This window comes from Eschrichtius robustus, chromosome 3 (genome assembly GCF_028021215.1).
Source record: "Eschrichtius robustus isolate mEscRob2 chromosome 3, mEscRob2.pri, whole genome shotgun sequence".
Taxonomy (NCBI): Eukaryota; Metazoa; Chordata; class Mammalia; order Artiodactyla; family Eschrichtiidae; genus Eschrichtius; species Eschrichtius robustus.
This window is the reverse complement of record NC_090826.1, coordinates 46,581,545-46,606,979: the sequence shown is the minus strand read 5'-3', so window position 1 is coordinate 46,606,979 and position 25,435 is coordinate 46,581,545. Positions and strand designations below refer to the sequence as shown.

Here is a 25,435-nt window from a genome sequence, read left to right as displayed (position 1 = left end):
TTAATATAATTATTTGATAAAACAAGATTTACATCTGCCATCTTGCTATTTGTCTTCTATGTGTTATGCCTTTTAATCCTCTAATCCTCCATTACTCCTCTGTTTTGTATTAAGTATATTTTCCAGTGTACAATCTTAATTCCCTTGTTTTTTCTTTCACTGTGTAATTTTTAAAGTTATTTTATTAGTGGTTGCCCTGTAGATTACAATTAACATCCTGATCTATAGCATTGTAATTCGAATTAATACCAACTTAATTTCAATAGTGTACAAAACATTCTTCCAACATAACTCTGTTCTCCACCACCCCCCCGCCTTTTGTGCTATTATTATCATATGGGTCACATCTGTATTCATTATAAGCCCATTAACATGGTTTTGTAATTATTGCTTTGTGCATCTGTCTTTTAAATCAGTTAGGAAAAGAAATACTGCATTAATCCTGTCTTTAATAATGGAATGATGAGAGGCCATGGAGGTGATGAGAATGAGGTTAATTCCACATTTGTGAATTTTTAAGAAAAAATATCTGTTAAAAAAAAAAAAGCTTTTACTGGAAAAATATTTATTAAAATGTCAGTGTGATTAATTTATAAGTGGTGAAATTAATGGTGGGTTTTATTTTTTGCTATTCATATTTTCTACAATGAACATGTATTACTTATTTGGTAATTTAAGACAAAAACAAAGGTATTTAGAAACCAAATTATGGTACCAAGTGGAATGGGATTCTTAAGTAGAACATACTAAGTATAATTTAACTTTTTTTTTTTTTAACCACTATAGGTGAGTCCCTACCTCTCTAATTCATTAGGTTCTTCAAAAATCTATGTTTTTATATATTTATTTTACTAAATTATTTTAATTTTGAAATAATTCCAGGTTTACAAAAACATTGCAAGAATAGCGCAAAACTATTTTTGCAACTTTTCTGTAAATCTCAAATTATTTATATAACCTTTATATAAATTTGAAATTTTTATATAAACTTTATTCAGGTTCTTCAGATGTTAACATTTTATCACATTCTCTTTATTCTTCTTTTTTTCTCTAAATATGAATATCCATGTATGTATAATGTGCATATGTATGTAAAAGTATGTGTGTGTTTTGTTGTTGTTTTCTCTGAAATGTTTGAGAATAAATTAAAGACATGATATCCCTTTACACTTAAATACTTCAGTGTGTATTTCTTACAAATGAGGATATTCTCTTATGTAACCTCAGTATATTATCAAAATCGGGAAATTAACATTGATCCAGTACTAAAGTCCTTTGAAGCCAAGAAGTAAAATTAAACACATCAAAATTCCTGGTTCAAGATCTAATCCAGGATCCCATGCTGCATTTAGTTGTTATGTCTGTCCAGTCTTCCTCAATCTTTCATGACTTTGACATTTTTGAAGAATACAGGCTAGTTATTTTTTAGGTTGTTCCTCATTTTGGGTTTCCTCATGACTAGAGACGGGCTGCATTTTTGGCAGGACTGTCACAGAAATGATGTTGTGCCCTTTACAGTGCGTCCATTCAGGAGGCACATGATGTTTGTGTCATTACTGATGATGTTAAAGGTCTCCCCCCACCCCCACCCAAGGAAGCTCTTAGCTTTAGGCAGGTTTTGTTTGTCTGCTTCTAAACAATAGCGATTTATTTCTCGTGGTTCTTGAGGCTGGAAGTCCAAGATCAGGGTACCAGCATGGTTGCATTCTAGTGAGGGTCCTCCTCTGGGTCACAGGCTGCCATCTTCTTGTTGTGTGGAGAGCAGAGAGGGGATGCAGGCTCTCCTGTGACTCTCACAAGGGCAATGATCCCATTCGGAGGCTCTTGGTTTTCATAGTTGCTAAGTACATTTGATGATTTCATACATGATTTGATCTATTAACTGCCTGTAGAAATTAATGGTAGATATTTCATAGTAATGACATATTCCCATCATCCAACTGAATTCTATTTTTATATGCCTTAATTCTACTTTGATCCTAGGTTCATAAATTTAAGCATTTAACAAGTGTACAATTTTGAGACTATCTTAAAATCTTTACATTTTGATTCTCCTCAGTTCCTTTAAGTAAAGTGGTTTATTTACAGAACTTATTAATTAAAAATATTTCTGAAAGTATTGTGTTTAAAAACTGAATTATCCCCGAACATTATGATTCTAAATTTACTTCATCCACCACCCCTCGCTCTTCACCCCCAATTATATCGTCTTCTACTCCATTTTTAATTTTTATTACCTTCCTGTTTTTTGTCTTATTTTCATCCCAATTTAGCCATGAACCTGAAAAAAAATGTGTTGCATTCCTTTAGATATCATTCATGTGGGGTTGAAAATTGTTTTTCAGTGTGTTTTTAAATCATTTCTGCTTTATATTTATGGTCTTTTCCTTCATTGAGGCTAAAGGTGAATTTTTTTAATGGAACGGTTTTATTTTGTAATGATCAAATTATAGAGTGGATTGTGAAAATGGTTAGGTTTTCAAAGGAGCCAGGTGTTAGGCCATTTGGGAGGAGGGGTTCCGTTTGATTTACTACAGATTATTATAGCGAGAACTGATGGAAAGTTTGGCAGTTACCCCACTGATAGTTGAAACTTTGCATGAATTATTTTTCTATTTAAAAATATGTTTTAAATACCTACTTTGTGTTAGGCACTAGGTTTTAGAGATACAGAAGTGGTCAGAAACAGTCCTTGTCCTCATGGCTCGCTTGGTCTAGTGGGGGCAAACAGAATAAATCACAAATAAATGTAAAATTATATCTGTGAGTTGTGTTATGAAGGAGAAGTTCAGGATGGTAGGGGTATAAAATTATTAAAGGAATTTGACAGTGTTTAGAAGTTCTGGAAAGGTTTTTCTCTGAAAGAGTTTAGAAGGTTTAAGAGTTAAGTAGGTTAAAGAGGGCAGAAGGATGAGTTCAGGGGTAGCGGCACCCCTGTGGAGATGGACAGAAGTAGATGGATTTGAGAGAAATATAGGAGGTCTGATCACTTAGTCTTAGGGGTGGAGATGGGAGAATAGGGTTTTAAGAATGTGTCCTGATTTCTGGCTGTGCTGCCAAATGAATGTGGTGCCATTCACTGAGCAGAGAGAAGAGAGTCTAGCACTGAGGTTTGAGAAACTCCAGTGTTTGATGGCTAGGAAGGGGAGGATGTACCAGAAGAGGAGACAGAAGGAATTACAGACCCCAGAGGAGAACAGGGAAGCATGTTATCCTGGGAGGTAAGGGGAAGGAATCTAGCGTACCAAGAAGAGGAAGCAGGCAGAGGGTCAGATATTCCTGAAAAGTAAGATAAGGACTGAAACATGTCCACTGGATTGAATGATGCAGCATTCAGTGTGGTGACCTTAACAATTGCCACTTTGGGAGAGCGTGAGAAAAGGGGCTGTAGGTGGAGGTAGATTTGATATTTATAACAAGAGATTAAGAGAGTTCATTTTTGAAGAATGAGATGAGCTCACCTTCTGAGAGAGTTGGGATGCCACATTGATAAAAGCTGAGGATATTTCAGATAGTCTTGGTGAAAGATGTGATTACGAGAAAGAAATGTGGAATCCACAATCTTGGAATTAATGGGCTACCAGTGATTAAGGATCTGCTTTGTGTTAAATTGAAAATTTTTTAAGTAGTCACTAATTATTTGTGTGTGTGTGTGTTTTTTTTTTTTTTTAAACCATAATCCCTCTTTGTCAGAAGAATGATGAAAACGGAAACTGCTCAGGGGAAGGAATTGAATTCCCTACAACAAATTTATATGAACTGGAAAGCCGCGTTTTGACGGATCACTGGTCCATACCTTACAAGCGGGAAGAGTCACTAGGCAAATGCCTTTTGGCGTCTACCTACCTAGCAAGACTTGGTAAGTTCATACCTCAGGACACAGGAGGAGTTTTCACTTTTTGGTTTTTTTTTTTTGATAGGAGGCCTGACTTTAATCTTAGCTCCTGTCATTGGTCATCTGTATTATCTTAGATCGTTTACTCTCTTAGTCTTTGTTTATCCCCTGTGGAATAAAAGCGTTGAATTAAATCAGCTATTTTCTTCTAGCTCCAATAGAGTGTAAGAGTCTTTAAAATATAATTGAAAAGGCTTATGGAAATTGAAATTAACTTTTCCACAGAAACTTGGAGCACTTTAGATTAAGGCTTAATGCAGTGGCTTTTTTTTTTTTAAAGAAAAGAAAGTAATGTTTATTTAATATTTTATGCTTATTAAGTTCTTGGCACTGTCTTAAGTGCTTTACAGATATTAAACGAATAGAGTAATAAAATATCACTAGGTTGGAGAATAAGTATCAACACAAGGAAGCATCTATATTATAAATATATTAAAGAGAGAATAATAATTTATTTTTCATATTGAATTCATTTGTAAAATAAGATGAATTGGGCCAGTGTTTTGCAAATGTTTTTTTTCTCATTAAAAGTACATAGTTTACCATTGTGATTAAATACAAGGCACATCAAAAGGAAATATTTTGACTAGCTTCCGTGGTGTGTTTATGACTGGCTTCTCAGCAGCAGCATTTATTGATTGCCTGAGAGGATGCAGGTATTATGCTAAGTGGTAGGACTGAAAAAAGAAAATGTGCTCGACAGTCTCTCCACTGATAAGCAAAATCTGTCATTGAGTTTTTCTTTTAAGTGTATTCCGAAGGATAATTTTACAGTGGATTCATTCATTCATTTAGCAAGTATTTATCATTTACTCTATGCCAGGCACAGTTCTGTGCATTTTATTGCACAGAGTTCAGTTTGTTTTGGGGAAGAGAGTGATTTTGGCATTTATTGAGAATATTTGTGTTTTTAAAAGAGATGTTTAGGAAAACAATAATGGCTAAAAAGTAGCTGCTGGTGGTGTTCTATTAGCTATTTAGTCAGATCATTGAAAGTTACTCTGATATGGAAACATAAGTTCAACCATTTCAGTTCTAATTAGTATTTACATATTATACTATTAATAAATATATATTAATAATTAATAAATATAAATGGATATATTATGCTATTAATAAATAATACTGTGACTTTCTCATCCTATTCCTTTATCAGAATGTATGTCTTTTGCTTTTAATAATTCCTTAAGAATCAAGGTTTCTATAATAAGTTCCATATGTATGAACTTGGAATGATATATATGATTTCTGCAACTACCTAAAATCTAAATAAGGCATATTGTTTCATTTATTTTACAAAGGTCTTTCTGAGTCTGATGAGAATTGTAAAAGATTTATGGATAGGTGTATGCCTGAAGCATTTAAAAAGGTAAGAAAAATGTGCTGTGCTGGTTTTTTTTTCTTTTTTGGTGGGGGTGAAGGTGAACAGGCTTTTTGCTTTAGTTTTAGTTTTTTAATATGTGAGCCCAGTTTATGAATCCTGTACAACTGAGGAATGCTCAAAAATGAAAAAAGTAGCCCTGAATATGGGGCTCAGAAATGATTTATTTCTTCTATATTTAATTGTTTGCATGTCTTTGGTCGAATATAGCTTTTACTTCCTTCTATTTAACTGCTAAAGAATAGGTTAAGACTTACACTAGGAAATTAGACATCTTACTAAACTAAGGATTGTGGCACTTAGAAAGATAATATTTATTTATCAAAATATAGGCCATTTTGTACTTAGTATTCTACTGAGACAGAAGCAGACATTTAAACTATAGAAAGTTTAACTGGATTGAGTATTGTATCTGGCAAAATGGCATGTGGATGGCAGCATCTCTGTTGGAGCTAGACTGATATGCTTGCCCCCATTCTGGTCACATCTCTTATAAAGCAATTTTTCTTAACAGTGAGAATAGAAGATCACAGGACTTGTGTTTCTGAAAGCAGTCTAACTCAGCATGGTTCCCCTTTCAGGACCTGAGTCCTGAATCCCCCAAGAGCAGGGACGATGTCACAGGCACTGTTGTTTTCCCCAGCATATAGCCAGTGCCTAGTGCAGAGAAAGAGCTCAGTAAATCTTTGTTGAATGAATAAATGAGTCTCCTGCTGTCTCATGCTTCTGGGTTTTGACATCCATTTTTTGCCTCATATGCAAGTAAGTTACTACAACTACAGATGGATGAAGTTTGTATTTATTATAAAACCCAGTAAAATAAACTTCATTTGCAAACTATTATTCCCATCTGTGTCTTGACAGAGAGAATCTCCCTTGATTCAAGGCTGAAGACAGAACAAAATTAATTTTAGGAACAAAAATAGCTTCATCTTTGAAAAAAGGGAGAAATCTTTTAAAATTGTCATTTGGGCAGGGATTATAGAGAATCAAGATTTTTCTTCATTTTGGATGAATTCATCTACCATTTTGTAGTTTTAACTTTTAAGAATTTTGTTAAGAATTATAGTAGCTTTTTAAAAAAATTCCAGCACTTTTATAATGTAACATATTGTGACACCTATCATAATGTATGCATAAATTTGCAGAGAAAGAAAATTCAAGTTTATTCAGAGTCATGGAAAAGGGTTTATTCGTGTAGGGAAGGAATCTTTAGGTTGATGATCTTCAGATTCAGAGAGCCCTGGGTCAAGTCAGTCCAGCAGCAAGTTGCATATTTGGAGTATAATACTCTAACTCTGTACAGAGATGCTTCAGAGGACTGTTTTATTTTATGCCCTCAGCTGTTTGTAATAGTATAAGAAATGGTCAAGTGGTTGTTGGGGGTTTTTTCCTATAAAACTGTGAGCACAAAGGTACCTTGCATTATGTTCAATGTCATTCAATTCTTACAGTTTAGAGCTATTAAAAAGATTTCTCTAAACTAGAAGGGCTACAGAATTCTGTGTGCCTTTAGACTTGTGTTTCCTGGTATGATGACTCTCTCCCTACCTTCTCTGGGCTTTTCTCACAAGCTGCCCTTTTTTTTTTTTTTTTTTTTAAAAAGAAGTAAGAGTACAAATAATAAGCAATTGTGTGAATAAGGTGCACAAAAGGAGCTTTATTGTAATTTCTACTTTCTTCACCTTTCACCTTCAGGCCAGCCTGGATTCTTTTTTTTTTTTTTTTTGGCTGCGTTGGGTCTTTGTTGCTGCACGTGGGTTTTCTCTAGTTGCAGCGAGCAAGGGCTACTCTTCATTGCGGTGTGCAGGCTTCTCATTACAGTGGCTTCTCCTGTTGTGGAGCACGGGCTCTAGGTGCGTGGGCTTCAGTAGTTGTGGCATCCGGGCTCAGTAGTTGTGGCTTGTGGGCTCTAGAGCTCAGGCTCAGTAGTTGTGGCACACGGGCTTAGTTGCTCCGCAGCGTGTGGGATCGTCCCAGACCAGGGCTTGAACCCGTGTCCCCTGCGTTGGCAGGCAGATTCCTAACCACTGCACCGCCAGGGAAGTCCCCTGGATTGTTTACTAGTATATTCAGGCAGGGAAAAACATCCAGGTCTGGCCATAGTGCACAGTTATGTTTAAACTTTGTATGCCTCTTCCTCACACAGTGCTGCCTGTCTTGCCCCACCTCATCTGGAAGTTAGATAGAGCTCCGTTTTCAAAGTAAAAACTGAACATATGAGATGACAACAGAGGGAGTGGTGCTTAGTCCACATAAATTTTATTGTTGTCACATGAAGCTTCTTAAATCTTAATCTCTGCTTTATTATCTAATTTTTAAGTATAGGAAGAATATATAGGCAGGCAAAAGAATTCTTGCAAAAAGTAGTAGCAAAAAATAGTAACTAATTGCCTTATATAGAATCAGTCTTATGATTATTGTTCATTTGAGCAAATAGTGCAGCTAATTGCTATAGAGAAAGTCTGGAACTGAGGTTTTCCTCTGCAGCTAAAGAAGTTTGGGCTCTTTCAGGGTCTTAACCCTCTTGTTAAGGGGTTCTCAGTGTGGCTAAGGTGAAATTTTTATAGCACAGTATTTTCCCTCTGAAGGGAAATCTTACAAAAACATGAAACCACTGTACCAATTTGCCATTATTTTATTAAGTGGAATCCTTTCATTTTCCCATTCCCTGTTTTGGCAGTTGTTCCTGAATTAGGCTTCCCCAAGGACTTAGGAGATCAAAGATTGGGGAAATCCAAAGATGATGATTTTAGATTCTTCTGTGTGCCTTTTCCTTCCTTTTTAACAAACCTAAGCTGCTATCTGAGTATAAGATGCACCATTTTTTATATTTAAGAAAAATAGCTGCAAAGTAAACAATGTTACAGTGCTATTTTAGATTTGCTTAAACTTTTTTTAAAAATTGAATATTTCTTTTATACATACCAGAAAGGAAAATACAAGCAAAATAAATTGACAAGGTATTTCTAAAATTTTTTTCACATTCAGAGCCCTGCTGCCATCTGGTCAACAGGTGGGAAGATGCAGCTCTGTTTCTGAGATATAAATAATATGAAAAGAATGTGCATGTTCAAATCATGAGATTTCTTAGATTCCAGGAATGTTGATTAATAACGACAGCCAAAATATATTAATAATAAAACCTCGCTAATACTTTACATTCATTAAACCTTTTGATACTTGTAACGTCTCTGTGAAGTGGGTAGGAATTATCCCTCTTTTGAGATGAGAGAACTGAGTCTCTGGGAACTCGGGTAAATTTGTTCAAGACCACACAGCCAGAAAATAGTAGTACCGGAACTGATCTCAGGTTCTTTCTTGTTGTTCACCACTTGACCTTCCCTAGTAATAATGAAAAGTAGAAAACAAACATTTTCTTTTAAACAAACTGTTTTATTTATTTATTTGGGCACCCTGCGTGGCTTGTGGGATTTTAGTTCCCAGACCAGGGATTGAACCCAGGCCCTCGACAGTGAGAGCGTGGAATCCTAACCACTGAACCACCAGGGAATTCCCCAAACTGTCTTAATATAAGGGAATTAAATTTCAAAAAAACAAAACTAAGTGTTGACTGTGAAATAAGTCAATAAGTAGGACTACAGCTATGGGTCTTTTAAAGCAAGTCATCTGCATAAAAAGAAGTATTACGGTAGTAATCTCTTCATTAGTCAAGACTGAACTGATAACTGTAGATGTCTTTTCTTTCTTTTCAAGTAAGACTCTAAAGTGCCCTTTATGTTTTTATAGCTGCTGACATCAAGTGCTGTTCACAAGTGGGGTACTGAAATTCATGAAGGGATCTACAACATGTTGATGCTATTAATAGAACTGGCTGCAGAGAGAATAAAACAAGATCCAATTCCCACTGGTCTGCTGGCTGTGCTTACAATGGTACAGTATGTCTAAAATGAAGTACTTTGTGTTTTGCTGTTGTTTAAAATAACTACTCCCTTCTGACTTGTAATTAATAATGAGTGATCATGATATTATCATTAAAGATACTAACTTGACTGTTCTTGCTTTTTATTTTAAAAGCAGGACAACCGTTCTGTGTTTTCAGTTTTAAAGAAATACCTTTCTAATTTTAAGCTTTCTCAGCTTTTAGAATGATTAAATAGCTTCCCTTTATGTCTCCCTGATTATTCGAATCACAAATACTGTGACCTAGGGTGTTGATGTAGTTTGGTTTCTGGGCTTTTTCCCCGACTAGTAGCAGTAGCTGCACGAAGAAGGGGCGCTCGTGTTTTCCCTCCTAACTTCTGTCTTCACTGCCTTGTTGCCCATCTCTACTTGCGGCAGCCCTAGGACATCTGGAGCATTGGCGTCACCGTGCCTGGATCAGACCTCCCGTCCTGCTACCCCCTTCTCTTCCCCCACAGCAAACATTGAACAGAACAGGAGAGCACCACTTTGTTCCTCAGCACTGGCTAAGGAATATGTTTTGTTGGGATACTTGAAAGATTCCATTAATGAGGGAGTCCAAGGCTATATTTTTATCTTCTTCTCTAATGCTAATATGTGTTGCTATAGAAGTAGATAATAATAATGCTCCTCTGTTCTCTTTGAATCTAGGCTTTCAATCCTGATAATGAATACCATTTTAAAAACAGAATGAAAGTGTCTCAAAGGAATTGGGCAGAAGTGTTTGGAGAGGGAAATACGTTTGCTGTTTCACCTGTATCTACTTTCCAAAAGGTAAACATAGTTTTATTTCATCCTTTGATAGATAAATGTATTGAGAAAGATTTTCTCTGCTACAGAAATGACAGTTTACATGGAAGGATTAAAACAACCTATGAAAAATGACAAATACTCCGTATGGTTCATAAAATGGCTTAACATTTTTTTCAGCTATTGCATATTTTTCCATAGCTGTTAATTAACATCATGAAGAACTTTAGAGATTTGACATGATGTTTGGTGAAATGAGAAATGACTGCATGACATGAAAAGTGCCCTATTTATTGAATTACCAGAACCCCAGTTTAATGTGTCCCAGTTTTTTAGAGATGTTTGAGAAACTAGAGCATTTGAAATCATTTGAAACGACTAATTATTCCCAGAAAATAAAATCTAGTAGTTAATCTCATGTGTAATTTTCTTTTAAACTCGGTAAGCTTTAAAGCTTTTGTTTTTTTCTAAGCACAGACCAACATCCTCATTTTATATTTAAAGGCGTACGAAGTGCCAATAACATTATACCCACAAGGAGTACATAATTCAGACAATTTGTTGATCAAACACTGTTTGGTTTTTGAGAGACATTTGAAAGAAGTCAATGTAGTAGATAGAAAACTTGTCCATTGATTTATCTAGAAGGCAGGGGTTCAGTTCAGCAATCATTTATTGAATATTTGCTGTGTGTCTGGCATTATTCTAGGTTTTGGAGATATAAATAAATAGTTCCTGCCCTTAGTATAAAGAGTAGTAAGACATGGCTTCTAACTTACAGCATAGTGGAGGAAATAGGAAAAAAAAAAATCACAGTATAACAAACAATAGGTGCAATTATAATAATAAGTACTATGTACGGAATAAGGGGAAGGAGTTGCCACCTTGGAAGGTCAGGCAATACTCTAGAGAGGAAATGAGAGCTGAGTGGAAAGTACTGTGAGTATATCCTGTGGAATTTAGTCCCCACAACAGCTCTGTGAGTTATGTACTATTTTTACCCCCATTTTGTAGATGAGAAACTGAGGCACACAGAGGTTAAGTACTTGCCCAAGTTCACAAACCTGTTTATAGAGGAGACCTATGCAATCTAGTGCCATAGTCTGCATTCTTCATATACAGTCTTGCCTCCCAAAATACTAAAATCTTATCTTCAGTTATGTTGTGAAGATTAAATGACAAATGTATATAAAAACACTGAACACAGTGGTTCACTTTAGTAAGTACTCAGAAAATGTTCTTTTTCTCCTCCCCCCAATTTATATATACAACAATGGAGACCCAGAAATGTTGTCTCTTAATTTCTTCTCATTACCACAAAAGGAATTATCTCTCCTGCAAAGGCCCTGGATCCCCTCTTCTTTCCTCTTGCCTTCTCAAGCATTTTATGCCTTAGCATTTCTGTTCTTTCTTTGGTACCCTCAATTTTTTCCCCTTTATCAGATTATTCCCATTGTGTATAACAGAGTCTAGTATTTTCCCATCTTTAAAAATTCTGCCTTGGATACCACTTCCATCTCTAGCTTCAGCATAATTCTCTATCCCCCTTCACAACCAACCAGATGGAAGATTCCATATCCTTCCCTCTCAGTTACTCTTTTAGTGGTTAGTCTAAAATTTTAACTTATTAATTAAACAAAACCTAAATTTCATCAGTCTCTTTACCCTCCTCTGAGGAGTACTTGAAAACCTTAGACTGTTTCGTGTACTCACTCCTCACCTGACTCATTATCCTTTTGTCTTTATTGTGCATTGTCTTAGTCTTCTCCTGTATTGTTTTATCCCCTCAAGTAGGTACAGTCATCATTACCTTATACAGTGTTTTGGCTCAGCCCTATTTATATGTTATCTCTTTGTGTACCATTCCTTCTGTATTTTAGACCTTCCATTGGGATGATTTTTCTTCTTCCTGGAGTGCATCCTGTACAGTGTCCTTTCATAAGGGGTCCATTGGGAGCTGAGTCTTTGTTTTTGATGGCTTAAACTTGACTTTATTTCCTATTCCTTGAGGAACATTTTCACTGGGTTTTAAATCCTAGATTGACATACATTTTTCTGTCAAAATATCAAAGCTATCATTTCAGTGTCTTCTGGCTTTTTTTTTTTAAATTTATTTTTGGCTGCTTTGATTCTTTGTTGCTGTGCGCGACTTTCTCTAGTTGCAGCGAGCGGGGGCTACTCTTTGTTGCGGTGCACCGGCTTCTCATTGCGGTGGCTTCTCTTGTTGCGGAGCACAGGCTGTAGGCGCGCGGGCTTCAGTAGTTGTGGCTCGCGGGCTCTAGAGCACAGGCTCAGTAGTTGTGGCCCACGGGCTTAGTTGCTCCGCAGCATGAGGGATCTTCCCGGACCAGGGCTCGAACCCATGTCCCCTGCCTTGGCAGGCGGATTCTTAACCACTGCGCCACCAGGGAAGCCCTATCTTCTGGCTTTGAGTATTGTTATTGAAAGTTGATTGTTGGTCTGACTGTTGTTCCTTTGTAAGAAGTCTTTCTTTTCTTCATGGCTATTTTATTTCTTTTTGATAGTTGGCAATTTGACTCTCACTGCAGTTAACTGAGGTATTCTTTTTGTTTATTTTGCTTCAGATCATTGAATTTTCGAATCTAAGGATTTATATCTTGTAGAAATTCTGGAAAATTCTCCACCATTACCTTTGTAAATATTGCCTCTTCCCCATTAGTCTCGCTTCCTCTAGGACTTTGATTGGATACATGTTGGACCTTCTCATTCTGTTCTTTTTTTTTTTTTTAAATATTTATTTATTTATTTATTTGGCTGCACTGGGTCTTAAATGCTGCACATGGGATCTTTGTTGCGGCACGCGGGATCTTTAGTTGCGGCGTGCGAATTCTTAGTTGAGGCATATGGGACCTAGTTCCCTGACCAGGGATCGAACCTGGGCCCCCTGGGTTGGGAGTGTGGAGCCTTAGCCACTGGACCACCAGGGAAGTCCCTCTCATTCTGTTCTTATGTCCCTTATTCTCTTTCATATTCTCCATCTTTCTGTCTTCTTGTACTGCATTTCTGATAACATTTTTTCAGATCTATGGTCCAGTTCACTAATTTTTTTTCTATTTGTATCCTATAGGCTATTTAACCTATTCATTAAGTCTTTAATTTCATTTATTATATTTCTCATTTCTATAAATTCTCATTGGTTCTTTTTTGACTCTGCTTATTTTTTATTATCTCATGTTCTTGACTCATATTTTCAATCTCCTTGTTTAATGCTTAACTTATATGTTTAATGCTTAACTTAGAAGCATATGTCTGATATCTAAAAGCTGGTCTGATTCTGCCAGCTTTTACTCAGTTGTTTTGTGTATGTATGTATGTATGTGTATAGAAAAACATTTTTATACGTATTTTTTTGTTTTCCTGTGAACTTAACGTTTCTTGGAATTTAATCTAAGAAGATTTTTTGAGGCCTGAGTTGAAAGTTCTTTCCTCCAAAAAAGATTTACTTCTTCCAGATGCCTAGGGATACTACGATTTGGGAATAAATTCTCAGCTTAAGGTTTTTCAGACCATAAAGGCAGTGTGAATTGGAGCAGCAAAGCCATATGAGGGCAATTTTGTGGTTATAAATTCCTGGAGAATTTTTTTCTTCTCACAATCCAGTACCACAGTCAAGGTAGGCAGGCTTCTTTGTTGTTTCCCTTCCACAGTTAAGTTTATTTCAGTTCATCTTACACTCAGGATGTAGCCCTTTGGGTTCTTGATTTATGTGACAAACTCTTCTTAGTCTCTGAGCCCTGTCTTGGCTACGTGTCCTGCCTCTCAGCCACTGTAAGGCTGTGAAAATGGAAGCTAGAGGTCTCCAGAGTTCCACAGATGCATACAGCATGAAAGCTGGCCTCACAGTTTGCTTACCTCACAGGATTTCTGCTTTCTCTTTTTTTTAAACTTCTGAGCACTTTGTGTCAACTCAGCTATATATTTTTAAAATTTCTTTTTTTTAATGTTTTTATCCAGTGGTGTTAGTTATTTTCGGCCGGAGAGATGCTTGGGGTAACTAGACTGAACTCTCCATTAACTCTTCAAGGCATTCCATTCTGCCTTCTTTTTCCACCACTCCACTGAAACAGCTGTCGTTAAGACACCAACACCTTCATGTTTCTAGATCCAGGGGAAATGTCTCTCGACCCCGTCAACAGGAATGGTCACAGTCAGTTTCTCCCTCCTTGAGACTTCCTTCCTACAGTCTCTTGCTTTCTGCCTGCCCCTCAGCCACCTTTCCTTTCTTGACTCCTTCACCTCTACCCAACTTTGATCCAGAGTACTGTCTCTAAGAAATACCTTCCATTCTCATGGGTTTAAATGCTATCTTTGTGCTGATGTCCCTCTGCTTTATTATATCTCTGTGGCCCAGACCTCTTCTCTGAGCACAACAGACTTGAAGAGCCAACTGTCTCCTCTTGGTTGCCACACAGACATCTCAAACCGTGCCTAAAACGGAACTTCATTATGTCTCCCCAGCCTTCATTCTTCTCCCTTTTCAGTAAATGGCATCACCGTCTACCTGCATGCTCAAGCCAAAACATAGGAATCAGCCACGATTCATCCCTTTTTCTTATTCCCCATATCCAAACTGTAAACAGGTCCTTTGATTTAATCTCACATAGATTTTAAGTTGACTTCTCTCTGTTTCCTCTGCCACCATCCTACTCCAAACACCATCATGTCCTACCTAGTTACTGCACTAGTCTTCTCCCTGGTATCTCTAGTTTTCACTCTCTCATTCATCCATTCCATTCCATTCTCCACATAACTGCAAAACATCCCCTTAAAACATAAAATGTATCATTTTCTTGCTTTAAACACCTCTGTTGCTTTCCTTTTAATCACAGTCTACAAATTTCTGCATCATCTGGCTTTTCCTGTCTCTACAGCTTCATCTGTGCCATTCTCGCCTGCACCCCGGCTCCCAGCTGGGAGAGTTGCCTCTCAGTTTTTCAAACAAGGTAGGCTTTTCTGTCTTCCCCCAACAGGACCTTTTCCATTTCAGCCTCTCTGCCTGGACTATTCTTTGAATGGCTAAATCTGTCTCATCCTTTTAGTTCCAGATTAAAGACCACCTCTTCAGAGAGGTTTTCTATGACCACCATTCTGAACAGAGTAGGCTCCAATTTTCATTTGAAGACCTTTTGTTTTTCCTTTTGTGGAATTTAGCACAATCTGAATTATGTGTTGGTTTACTTGTCTTTATTGATCCTGCTAGAATATGAGCTCTGTGAAAGCAGGTACCACATCTCTTCTTAGTCACTGTTCTGTATCCAGCCACTAGAACATTATTCAGCCCCTAGAACAGTGAATGCTTAAGAAAGGAAAGGAGGGAAGAAAAGGAGGAGAAAAGAAGAGCTTACTCTAGGACAGTAATTAATGGTACAGCTGGGACTAAAACTTTATAATTTCTTGATTCCTGATTTGCTACTCTTTAATTTAATTCCTAAAATATAACTCTCTTAGAAAATTTAACTCAAGTTATCTTGTACCTCAGAGAGCTTAAACAGCTGATCTCAGCTACCCAAAACACATAAATGCTTCGTGTTGTAGCAATTCCATCAAAATACAGACTTACTCCTGCAACTGTTTATGTCAAAGAATCATGTTAAGAAACATTTGGGAAAACTTTGAAATATTTTTTAAATTTTAATTTTTTTCCAACTTTTGATTTAGGATAAAAGAAATATGAGGGTTAGTAGGGAAGTTTTTGTATTGCTATCTCATTTTCTATTTTCTTTTCTCATAGGAGCCTCATGGATGGGTTGTGGATTTGGTAAATAAGGTATAAAGCTTTTATTAATATGATCATGTTTTCCATTTACTAATGAGATTTCCTAGAGTTTGGTGTTTAGGTAGATGATAGCTACAGAGAATAATCAGATAGGTTTTACAGTTTCTTCCTCTTTTTTATATGTGCTGTTTTTACAGATAAACCTCAGCTTTAGGGCTTAGCACATCTCCTCTGGTATATCACAGGAGCATTGGAATTATCTTTGTGATGACCCTTAAGACCAGGATTATAGAGCACATTAATAAAGCAGAATGTGAGCCTTAGTTGCTTGCTTAAACTATTAAGGTATAGCATTTTAAAATTAATGTATACCTTTTTTCTTCTCAGTTTGGAGAATTAGGTGGATTTGCAGCAATCCAGGCCAAGCTCCATTCAGAAGATATAGAACTTGGGGTAAGTTAAACCACTATATGTACAGTGTGGAAGTTCACTTTATCTGGGTTGCTGTGTAACCCAAGGGACATGGTCTAGACAAATTAAATGTTAAAGTTTAAGTTAATCTTTACAGGAGCAGCCTCCATGGTTCTGATAACCACAGAAATGTTTACTGTTAATCAAAATAAGCAAATTTCAGTGTATGGTGTTTGTTTTTTTTTTTTTTTCACCACACCGATTTCTCTTTGTGATATTTTTCTCTTAACTACTAACTTGTGGTGGTTACATGAAATTATCTTGCTATTTAGGGACAGTTGCTATATGTGGCAAGTATATGTGTACATAATAATTTTATGCCTCAGATAAGTCAGAAGTTATTTCATAGTACCAGAAACAAATAAAATATTTTATTTTAAGATTGTTTAGGGCTTCCCTGGTGGCGCAGTGGTTGAGAATCTGCCTGCCAATGCAGGGGACACGGGTTCGAGCCCTGGTCTGGGAAGATCCCACGTGCTGCGGAGCAGCTGGGCCCGTGAGCCACAATTACTGAGCCTGCACGTCTGGAGCCTGTGCTCCGCAACAAGAGAGGCTGCGACAGTGAGAGGCCCGCGCACTGCGATGAAGAGTGGCCCCCGCTTGCCACAAGTAGAGAAAGCCCTCGCACAGAAACGAAGACCCAACTCAGCCATAAATAAATAAATAAACAAATACTTTAAAAAAATAAAGCGCAAGAAGAGAAAAAGCAAGTGGCCCAAGTGGTTAGTTATAAAAAAAAAAAAAAGATTGTTTAGTCAGCTTTCTGGTGTTAACAGAGATTCATAGATAACAAAGGCTATAACAGGAGCTTAGAATCATCCCTCAGGTGCAATACCATTATCTTTTCATGTCAACTTCATTTTCTCAAAAAATTTAACCTTGTGATAAGGGGAATAACTTAATCTTTAATTTTTCACGGACTGCTGACCTGTTTGTAACCGAGAGCACTTTGTTCTGTTCTCTAGTTAATGAATCATTCAATTATAAACTACTTATGTACTTGCCATGTAGAAGACACTGTGCTAGCTACTGTAAATTGATCAGAGCAGAAAATGATGTGGTAAAATAATATACCTAAGTGGTATAAATTGTGCTTACAATAGCAGTTATTTCTGTGGGACCATGACCAATCACCTAACTCCCTTGGTCCATCTTTGCATGAGAGCAGTAACAACGGTCAATGAGAGAGACCGGTGCTGTGGTTGGTAATAGACTATTTCTTGCTACCCAGTGTTTATCCTTAAAGATCAGATGTCTGCCAGCTCATAAATACTTCTACTGACACTGATCAGAGGCCTCTTCTCCCTCCCTGACTGTTAACTAGGTTGTTAGGCTGTCATTTTGATCCCCATTAAATGGATCAAGTATGTTAGAGACGACTCTTGACCTGGAAGATAATAGGTAGTGACTTAAAAAGCAAGACAAAACAAAACCTGTTCTGATATAGGGTTTTATCCAGCTTGCTTGTTTCTCAGGAACTGGCTATATTGGTCATTGGGCAGTATTAGAAATGGACTTCATTTTTTAAAAAGGTTAAATAAAACACTCACTAATTTCCTGCAGAGTTAATTTATTTAAACAAACAAACAGAGAAGCCCAAAGTTTCTCCCCTACTTGGATGAAAATTGGCCAAGGATGGATACATAGGAATCTGGGCTTGCCCTCATTATTATCAAATGTCTTGAAGCTAAAGATACCTCCAAGATTTTTCCCTTAGGTCAGACCATTTTTCAGACAACTGTGTTGTTTGTTGCAGTTGATGTAAAATTAGATTGTTTAGGTTGTATTGAGAAGATGGTAGAAATTCAGGCATAGGAGAAGGAGATTGCAAAGACTGAGACTCTAATTTTGCAAACAGGTACAATTAAAATTTCACAGTAAGGGCTTCCCTGGTGGCACAGTGGTTAAGAACCCACCTGCCAATTCAGGGGACACGGGTTCGAGCCCTGGTCTAGGAAGATCCCACATGCTGCAGAGCAACTAAGCCTGTGTGCCACAACTACTGAGCCCGCGAGCCACAACTACTGAAGCCTGTGCACCTAGAGCCCGTGCTCTGCCACAAGAGAAGCCACTGCAATGAGAAGCCCACATGCCACAACGAAGAGTAGCCCCTGCTCGCCACAGCTAGAGAAAGCCCGCATGCAGCAACGAAGACCCAAGGCAGCCAAAAATAAATCAATAAATTTTTTAAAAAGTCACAATAAATGTCTGATTTCTGACCAGTTAAGAAGGTGACTATGTCCCAGAATAAATTTAGGCCGTGTTATAAGACTGAGTACAAGTGAATGTCGTCATTTTACATTTATATTTACATATTTTTGGATTTGAAAAATACTGGGGAAAAAAAATCATTCACAATCTGTCAGTTTAAAATACCTGTACAAAGTAAGAAGTGAAGGTTTCCTGTCCTCCACCCCACCCCAACACATACATCTACCTCCTAGGTCATGGTTACCCATATAATGCATAGCCTTTCTGACTTTTTCCTAAGTTTATATAAAGTATATCTGCATGTTCTCTCTTTCTCTTTGAGACCAAATTGTAATCAAACTATACCTAGTAGCATATTTTCATATAACATTATATCATGGGCATCTTTCCAGGTTAGTGCTATCAGTGTTTTTGATGGCTCCAATGTATTCCTGCAACTGTTGTACTGTGATGCAGTCATTTATTAATGAGCATTGGATTATTTCTAAGTTTTTGCTATTACAGAGAGTGTTCCATGTAAATTTGTCCTTGTGTGCATTTGCTGCCATTTCTGAAGGATAGATTCCTAGAAAATGGGATTTCAAAGACTATATACATTTTAAAATTATAATTGATAGTGCTAAATCTTTCAAAAAGCAGTGACCAGTATATACTCCCACAAAGTCATTTCCTAGTACTGTCATTAGTGCTGAATATTGTCAGTCTTTAATTTTCCAATATGATGGACCAAAAAAATGGTATTTTATTGTCTAATTTGCAATACTCTGATTTCCTGTGAATTTGAGCATTTTGTTATATGACTATTGGCTATTGGCATTTCTTCTGTAAATTTGATCTATTTACATAGGTCTTTGGGGTTGCTTGTCTTATTTATTTTTTTCTTTTTATATTAAGTATATCAATGGCATGTCTATTTTGTGTATTTGTAAATTTCTTTCCCAGCCTTTTCCTTCTCTTTTCATTTCTGTTGATGGTGTCTTTTTGCCATACAGAGGCTTCAAAATTTTATACAGTCAATTTTTTCCTTAATGGCTTAAAATTTTTCTTATTTGCTTGGGGAGTGTTTCCTTCCCCATCTCAAGGTTATAAAAATACTCATTTAATTTTATACTTCTACAGTTTCATTTTTTAAACTTAGTTCTTGAATTCATTTAGAATGTGTTTATATATGGTGTAAGATAGAAATCCAATTTTATTTTCTTCCAAATGGGTAACTAATTGTTGTTAAGATCCTTTAAAGAATATTCCATTTTTTTCTTCACTACTTTGATTTGTTGGCTTTATCAAATGTCTGAGTCCCGTGTATACATGAATTGTTCTTGGACTTCTGTTCCTGTCATTCATTTGTTCGGTCACTCTGCCATTTTTATACCATTTCTCCAATGTTTTCATTATTGGTAGTGCCAGTTTTGCTCAACGTCTTTCTTTTCTCAAATTTTATTGATCATTCTCATATTTTTACTCTTCTGAATATAGCCAGCATGTCAGGTTCTCCTGCAGAAAGTTCCACCAAGACCATATGTGGAATTGTGTTCAGTTTGTTCATTTTTACAGTACTGGTCCTTTCCATTCAAGAACATGGTATCTCATTTATTTAGACTATTTATGTATTTTTGTAAAGTTTTATAATTTTCTTCATGGAAGTCTTAAGTGTTTTTTTGTTAAAGTCACATTTCACTCCTTCCCCAACTATTCTCTCCTTTTTCAAATAAAAATTTTTATTATTCTGCAGTGTGAACGTTAGAATCATCTCATCCAAGCCTTGAAAGAAGTTTTATTGGCATATTATGATTTAAATCACATTTCTACAGTAATTTAAATAAATCGACATCTTTATATCAGTTCTTCCTATTCAAGAGTATAAAATGTTCTCTGACATATTAAAGGGGATTTGTTTAATGTTGAAAGGAAGAAACTCACTCACATTTATTTCTCACCTTCACTGTCTTTTTTCAGGCAGTATCAGCACTGGTGCAGCCCTTAGGGGTGTGTGCAGAGTACCTCAACTCCTCAGTGGTACAGGTAAGATAGGCCATTTTACACTTACTTCAGAGGTGATCTAAGACATACAAACAGTAAAATTATCTTTTTATCCGGTTGTTCAGAATTGTGCCTAATTTAGAGTAACTTCTTTTTTTTCGGATTAGCTATCTTTATAGTGAAAATATTATCAGAAGATAAATAAAAGTGATTACTAATTTAAGGTATAGGAGACCTAACATTTAAGGTTATTTACCTTTTCAATTTATCATTTTATCAAATATAATTACATATTATAGCATATATTTTTCTTTGTTTCCGTCACAATAAAATAGGTGGCATATATCCCTACCCCCTTTACAGGATTATTTAAGGGTTCAGTGCCATTACGTATTAAACAGTGCTGAGTGGTGCTGGGCTCACCTGCTAGCCAAGTCACTCACTATCTGAGGAACAGTTTAACAGCACATCTTGTCTGATTTCTTGCCTCTGCAGATTGTACGTCAGCAGGTCACAGGATAGTCAAGGCTGCGGAATGTTCAGCTTCCTAATGTTTAGGGCTTATTACATTTTCTTATTCCTTTCCATTTCAGTTAACAAGTTTTACTGAATAAAATGTCATGTTGAAATGCCTCCATTTATTATTTTCTTTATAAAAATAAGTCTGTGAAACTTAAAACTTTCACAGAGATTTTTTAAAATCACCACAAATGGTTTTGAAAGCTTAGTGTCCTTTGGAAGCAAATAGTATGCACTGTTCCTTCTTTCTAATATCTAATTTACTTAGGGCCATTTTAACAAGGGATATAGGATTTTTTTTGTAGGTTCTGGAAATTCCTGCTATTTCTAAGTTTTAAGTGCCTTCTTTAGATTTCAAAGTAATACTGCAAGATTTTTAAATGAAACAGGATGGCTACTTGTGTATTTCTTCATTCTGGATACTAAGGTCTTTAGAGACATCTAGTGTTCTCACTTATTAAGCATATGAACACAATCATTCGTTTTGTAGCTGAAACACTAAGACATAGAGAGACAAAATGATTTGACTTAATAATTTAATAATTGGCTTTTTAATAATCAGAGCCAGGATTGAATTTTTAAATGCATGCTTTTAAACCCATGCATTGCTCCATGTAAAGAGATTCAGTGTAAATATTCCAACTGCTAATTAATACTAAGTTCTCTAGAAATTCCAGGTTTTGTATGTAAACACAGTGTACTTTTTTTTTTTTTTTTTGGCTGTGTTGGGTCTTCGTTGCTGCACGCAGGCTTTCTCTGGTTGCTGCGAGTGGGGGCTACTCTTCGTTGTGGTGCATGGGCTTCTCATTGCGGTAGCTTCTCTGTTGCGGAGCACAGGCTCTAGGCACACGGGCTTCAGTAGTTGTGGTGCATGGGCTTGGTAGTTGTGGCTCGCGGGCTCTAGAGCGCAGGCTCAGTAGTTGTGGAACACGGGCTTAGTTGCTCCGTGGCATGTGAGATCTTTCCGGACCAGGGATTGAACCCGTGTCCCCTGCATTGGCAGGCAAATTCTTAACCACTGTGCCACCAGGGAAGTCCAAGCACAGTGTACTTTAAAAAGAGTAAAAAGTATATGAATTTCCAACCAAAGCATATTTAACTTTATCTTTATTTGAATTATATCAAACCATCCAACCTTAAATTCATTCAGCAATAAATTCATACCATATTTATGTAAATTAACAATTGTCTCTACCACTTGCTCCTTGTGTGACTTCAGAAGACTGAAGTAACTCCTGTGACTTGGCTTCTTTATCTGTAAAATAGTGGTAATAACCATGCCTATCTCACAGAGTTGCAGTGAGAATTAAGCAGGGCTGGCACATGCTGACAAGAGCAGTGTGACTTGCCTCTTACCCTGACAGCCCTCAGTTCTCACTATACAGTTGGCATAAGTGTAAATAAAGAAATTCTACTTGGATAATCAGTTGCCTGATGTCACTTTAATTCATTGCTAATGTCTTCTTGCTTTGACAGCCAAATATTGTCTATCTTCTCTTGTCACCAGATAAGTTTTAAATATTATTTTACTTAAATGGAAGTGATCATTTAGATCTAGCTAATAGTTTGCTACTTCTCACATACTCTTCAGAGTTAGTTACCTGGTTATGCTACCATTCTGGAGCAGTGTGTTGTATGAGTCTTGTCTATAGGCCTCATTTATATCAGTTAGCAAAATAAATGCATAAAACAGCGTATTTTTCATGGTCTGTGCTTATATTCATTTTTTAAATCAAATGCAAAATACTTTATTACAAAAATAATACATACTCATGCTTAATGTTTTAAGTTAGTCGGTGTGTCTTTGGTTGTCTTTGGTTGCTCTTCAAAGGACCCTTTATAAGATAGTAAAGACGGATTGCACCCATATGATAGTAAAGAAGCTGAGGCACAGAATCAGTTAAGGGTTTACTTGGGATGCTATTACCTAGTTAGTGGCTGCTCTAATACTGGAATTCAGATCTTTGCATAGCACCCTCTCCTTTTTGAAATGTGAATAAAAAAGTGTCTCCTCTCTAGTTTGGGGACAGATTCAGGGGTCCTTATTAACTTTAGTACTTTTTTCTTGCAGCCCATGCTGGACCCAGTCATCCTTACTACAATCCAGGACGTGCGGAGTGTGGAAGAAAAGGACCTTAAAGATAAGGTAATGTTCTTTCCAGTCAAGTAGCCCCTATGCCTATTGGTCCATGGAAGCAGAGCCATGGCTTAGGGCAAGGTTCACACACCATTGCTGTTTGGATTCTGGTCACATACAACTCACATCAAATTAATTTTACATCTCCTAACCAAAAAATGTTTTGTCTGAAATACCAAGTGGTTGGTGTTACCTCAGTCAATAAAATGAATGTAGGGTTGTCAGCAAGTGATACCATTAAGAATTTTACTAACATGTTGATTTTGATAGTAGTATAATTGGTATAGCATTGAAGAAGCTTTAAAATAATTCAGTATTAAAAGCTATCCAAAGGTGTTTAAAGCAATTTTAACATTTAAACTTAACATGATTTATTTTGTCTACCTTGAATTTATCACAGAACCCTTCCCTTTTCTTTGCTCACACATGTGCTAACTTTTGTTTAGAAGTAAAATATAGTTTATTGACCATGCGGAATATCAGATACCATTAGACCATGGTTATTGAAAATGTCCTGTATTCCTGTGTGTGTGTAAGAATTGGCATCAAAATGTTTTCATGGTTCCTTTTTGTTTTTTCTGTTTATGTATCTGTACGTTTGTGTGTATTTTGTTTTTACATAAAAGAGATTGGTTAGCATCCCGGAGCTCTTGTCTGCCATTAAGTTACTTTGCATGCGCTTCCAACCGGATCTGGTGACCGTTGTGGATGACCTTCGACTAGACATCCTACTGCGCATGCTGAAATCACCTCATTTTAGCGCTAAAATGAATTCCCTCAAAGAAGTAAGTTTTGCGTCCGTTTCTGGAAGACTTAAAGCACAGACACTTTTAAGTTCTTCCAAAACTTGTGGTTATTAATGTAAAAATGTTGGGAAATAAAGAATAATAATTTCTTGTAATCCTACAAAAAGAGATAAGTGATTATCTATAAAATGGTGTACATGTTTATAATTGTTAATAAAGTAATATTTTTATACGTATTACATTTCCAAATTCGTTCTGTGAAATATTTAGTGTTCTAGTGAAATTTGCTAGAACATAATTCCTTGGAATATGCAGTTTGAGATTTACTTTTTACCCTAAGGGTATAATTCCTTTTACTATATTTCAGATATGTGTTTACTTAAATCAAATCTTCTAACTGGGGTTGAGGCAAAATTTTGTTTTGTTTACAACTGTGATGGTCTAAGCAAAATGATGGAAATAATTTTCTGCAGCTTCCTAAACTTTACGTGAGCATAGTTGGTTTTGGTGAGTTTCCGGTGGAGCCAATACAGTTCAGTCATAATTCCAGTTATTTTCCTTCAGTTTTATGTTAATTAGGATTCTTGGCTGCAAGTGAAATAAACTCATCTTGAATTATCTTAGACTAAAAGAGGAATTTAATGGAAGAAGGCTGGGCTGTCTCACATGAATGAGAGATTGACTAGCCAAACCGTGTAAGGGCAGGGACACGTGTGGGCAACAGGATCAACTAGAATCTGAGACTGAACCACTGCCAGGACTCTATCCAGGTCTTGTCTCTGCTTTTATGAGCATGATGGCCTTGTTCTCGTTCCACCTACAGAGTGGCATCTTTCATATGGTAGACATGGCCATGGATAGCTCTTGTGACTCGGGAAGGACTGATACTTTCTCTCTGGTCCCAAGTATAGAATTTGGAGGAGTGCTCTGATTGAAGTTTGGGTCAGATGTGCATCCCTGAGCCAATCAGCAGTGGCCCAGGAAGTGTGAGCTCTGTGTTCTTTTTAAAGAGACATCACAAATAAGTAGTCTATTAACTTCTAATAACTGGCCTTTGATACATTTTGGCTAATCATTAGACCACATTGTAACACTATAAAAGTCACAAAATATATATGAAGATTTTGATTATGAATATTTGCATTAGATTCAATCACAATAATCCTGTCTTTTTAGGTAACCAAACTAATAGAAGATAGCACTTTATCCAAATCTGTGAAGAATGCTATAGATACAGACAGACTGTTAGATTGGCTAGTTGAGAACTCAGTTCTGTCAATTGCATTGGAAGGTAAGTTGCTTAAAAAAAGTTACCTAACACATAAATAATGTATTTATGTATAAAAAAGGTTTGAAATTGTTGCTTTGACTATTATTAGCCTTTAAATAATTTTATAGCAAGTTAATATTGCTTTGAATAAATAGAATCATATTTAGAAAGTCAGTGTTCACTGTATCTGTCTGCCTCTCTGGTGTTTCTTCTCTTAGGCAACATAGACCAAGCACAATACTGTGATCGTATAAAGGGAATTATTGAACTCTTGGGCAGTAAATTGTCTTTAGATGAGCTCACTAAAATTTGGAAGATACAGGTAAGTTGATCAGAATTATTTTTGCCTTTTTCTGACATTTTTTATCAGTAAGGGAGAAGGGTGGTGACTCTCTAAAGCAGAGACTTACTGCC

The 25,435-nt window shown here is 36.5% G+C and overlaps 1 protein-coding gene across 4 annotated transcripts in view; it reads left to right on the top strand.

The window, feature by feature from the left end:
- Window positions 1-25,435, top strand: part of USP24 (ubiquitin specific peptidase 24) — a 147,833-nt gene that overhangs the window by 38,147 nt on the left and 84,251 nt on the right. For 3 of the 4 annotated variants that reach the window (XM_068539967.1, XM_068539965.1, XM_068539968.1), the window contains exons 2-12: window positions 3,694-3,859; window positions 5,197-5,264; window positions 9,027-9,170; window positions 9,852-9,974; window positions 15,703-15,738; window positions 16,075-16,140; window positions 20,326-20,391; window positions 22,940-23,014; window positions 23,632-23,790; window positions 24,928-25,042; window positions 25,240-25,343. In XM_068539967.1, the coding sequence (XP_068396068.1) occupies window positions 3,694-3,859; window positions 5,197-5,264; window positions 9,027-9,170; window positions 9,852-9,974; window positions 15,703-15,738; window positions 16,075-16,140; window positions 20,326-20,391; window positions 22,940-23,014; window positions 23,632-23,790; window positions 24,928-25,042; window positions 25,240-25,343 (1,122 nt within the window). The remainder of the gene's footprint in view (window positions 1-3,693; window positions 3,860-5,196; window positions 5,265-9,026; window positions 9,171-9,851; window positions 9,975-15,702; window positions 15,739-16,074; window positions 16,141-20,325; window positions 20,392-22,939; window positions 23,015-23,631; window positions 23,791-24,927; window positions 25,043-25,239; window positions 25,344-25,435) is intronic. The other variant, XM_068539966.1, reaches the window with a different exon arrangement.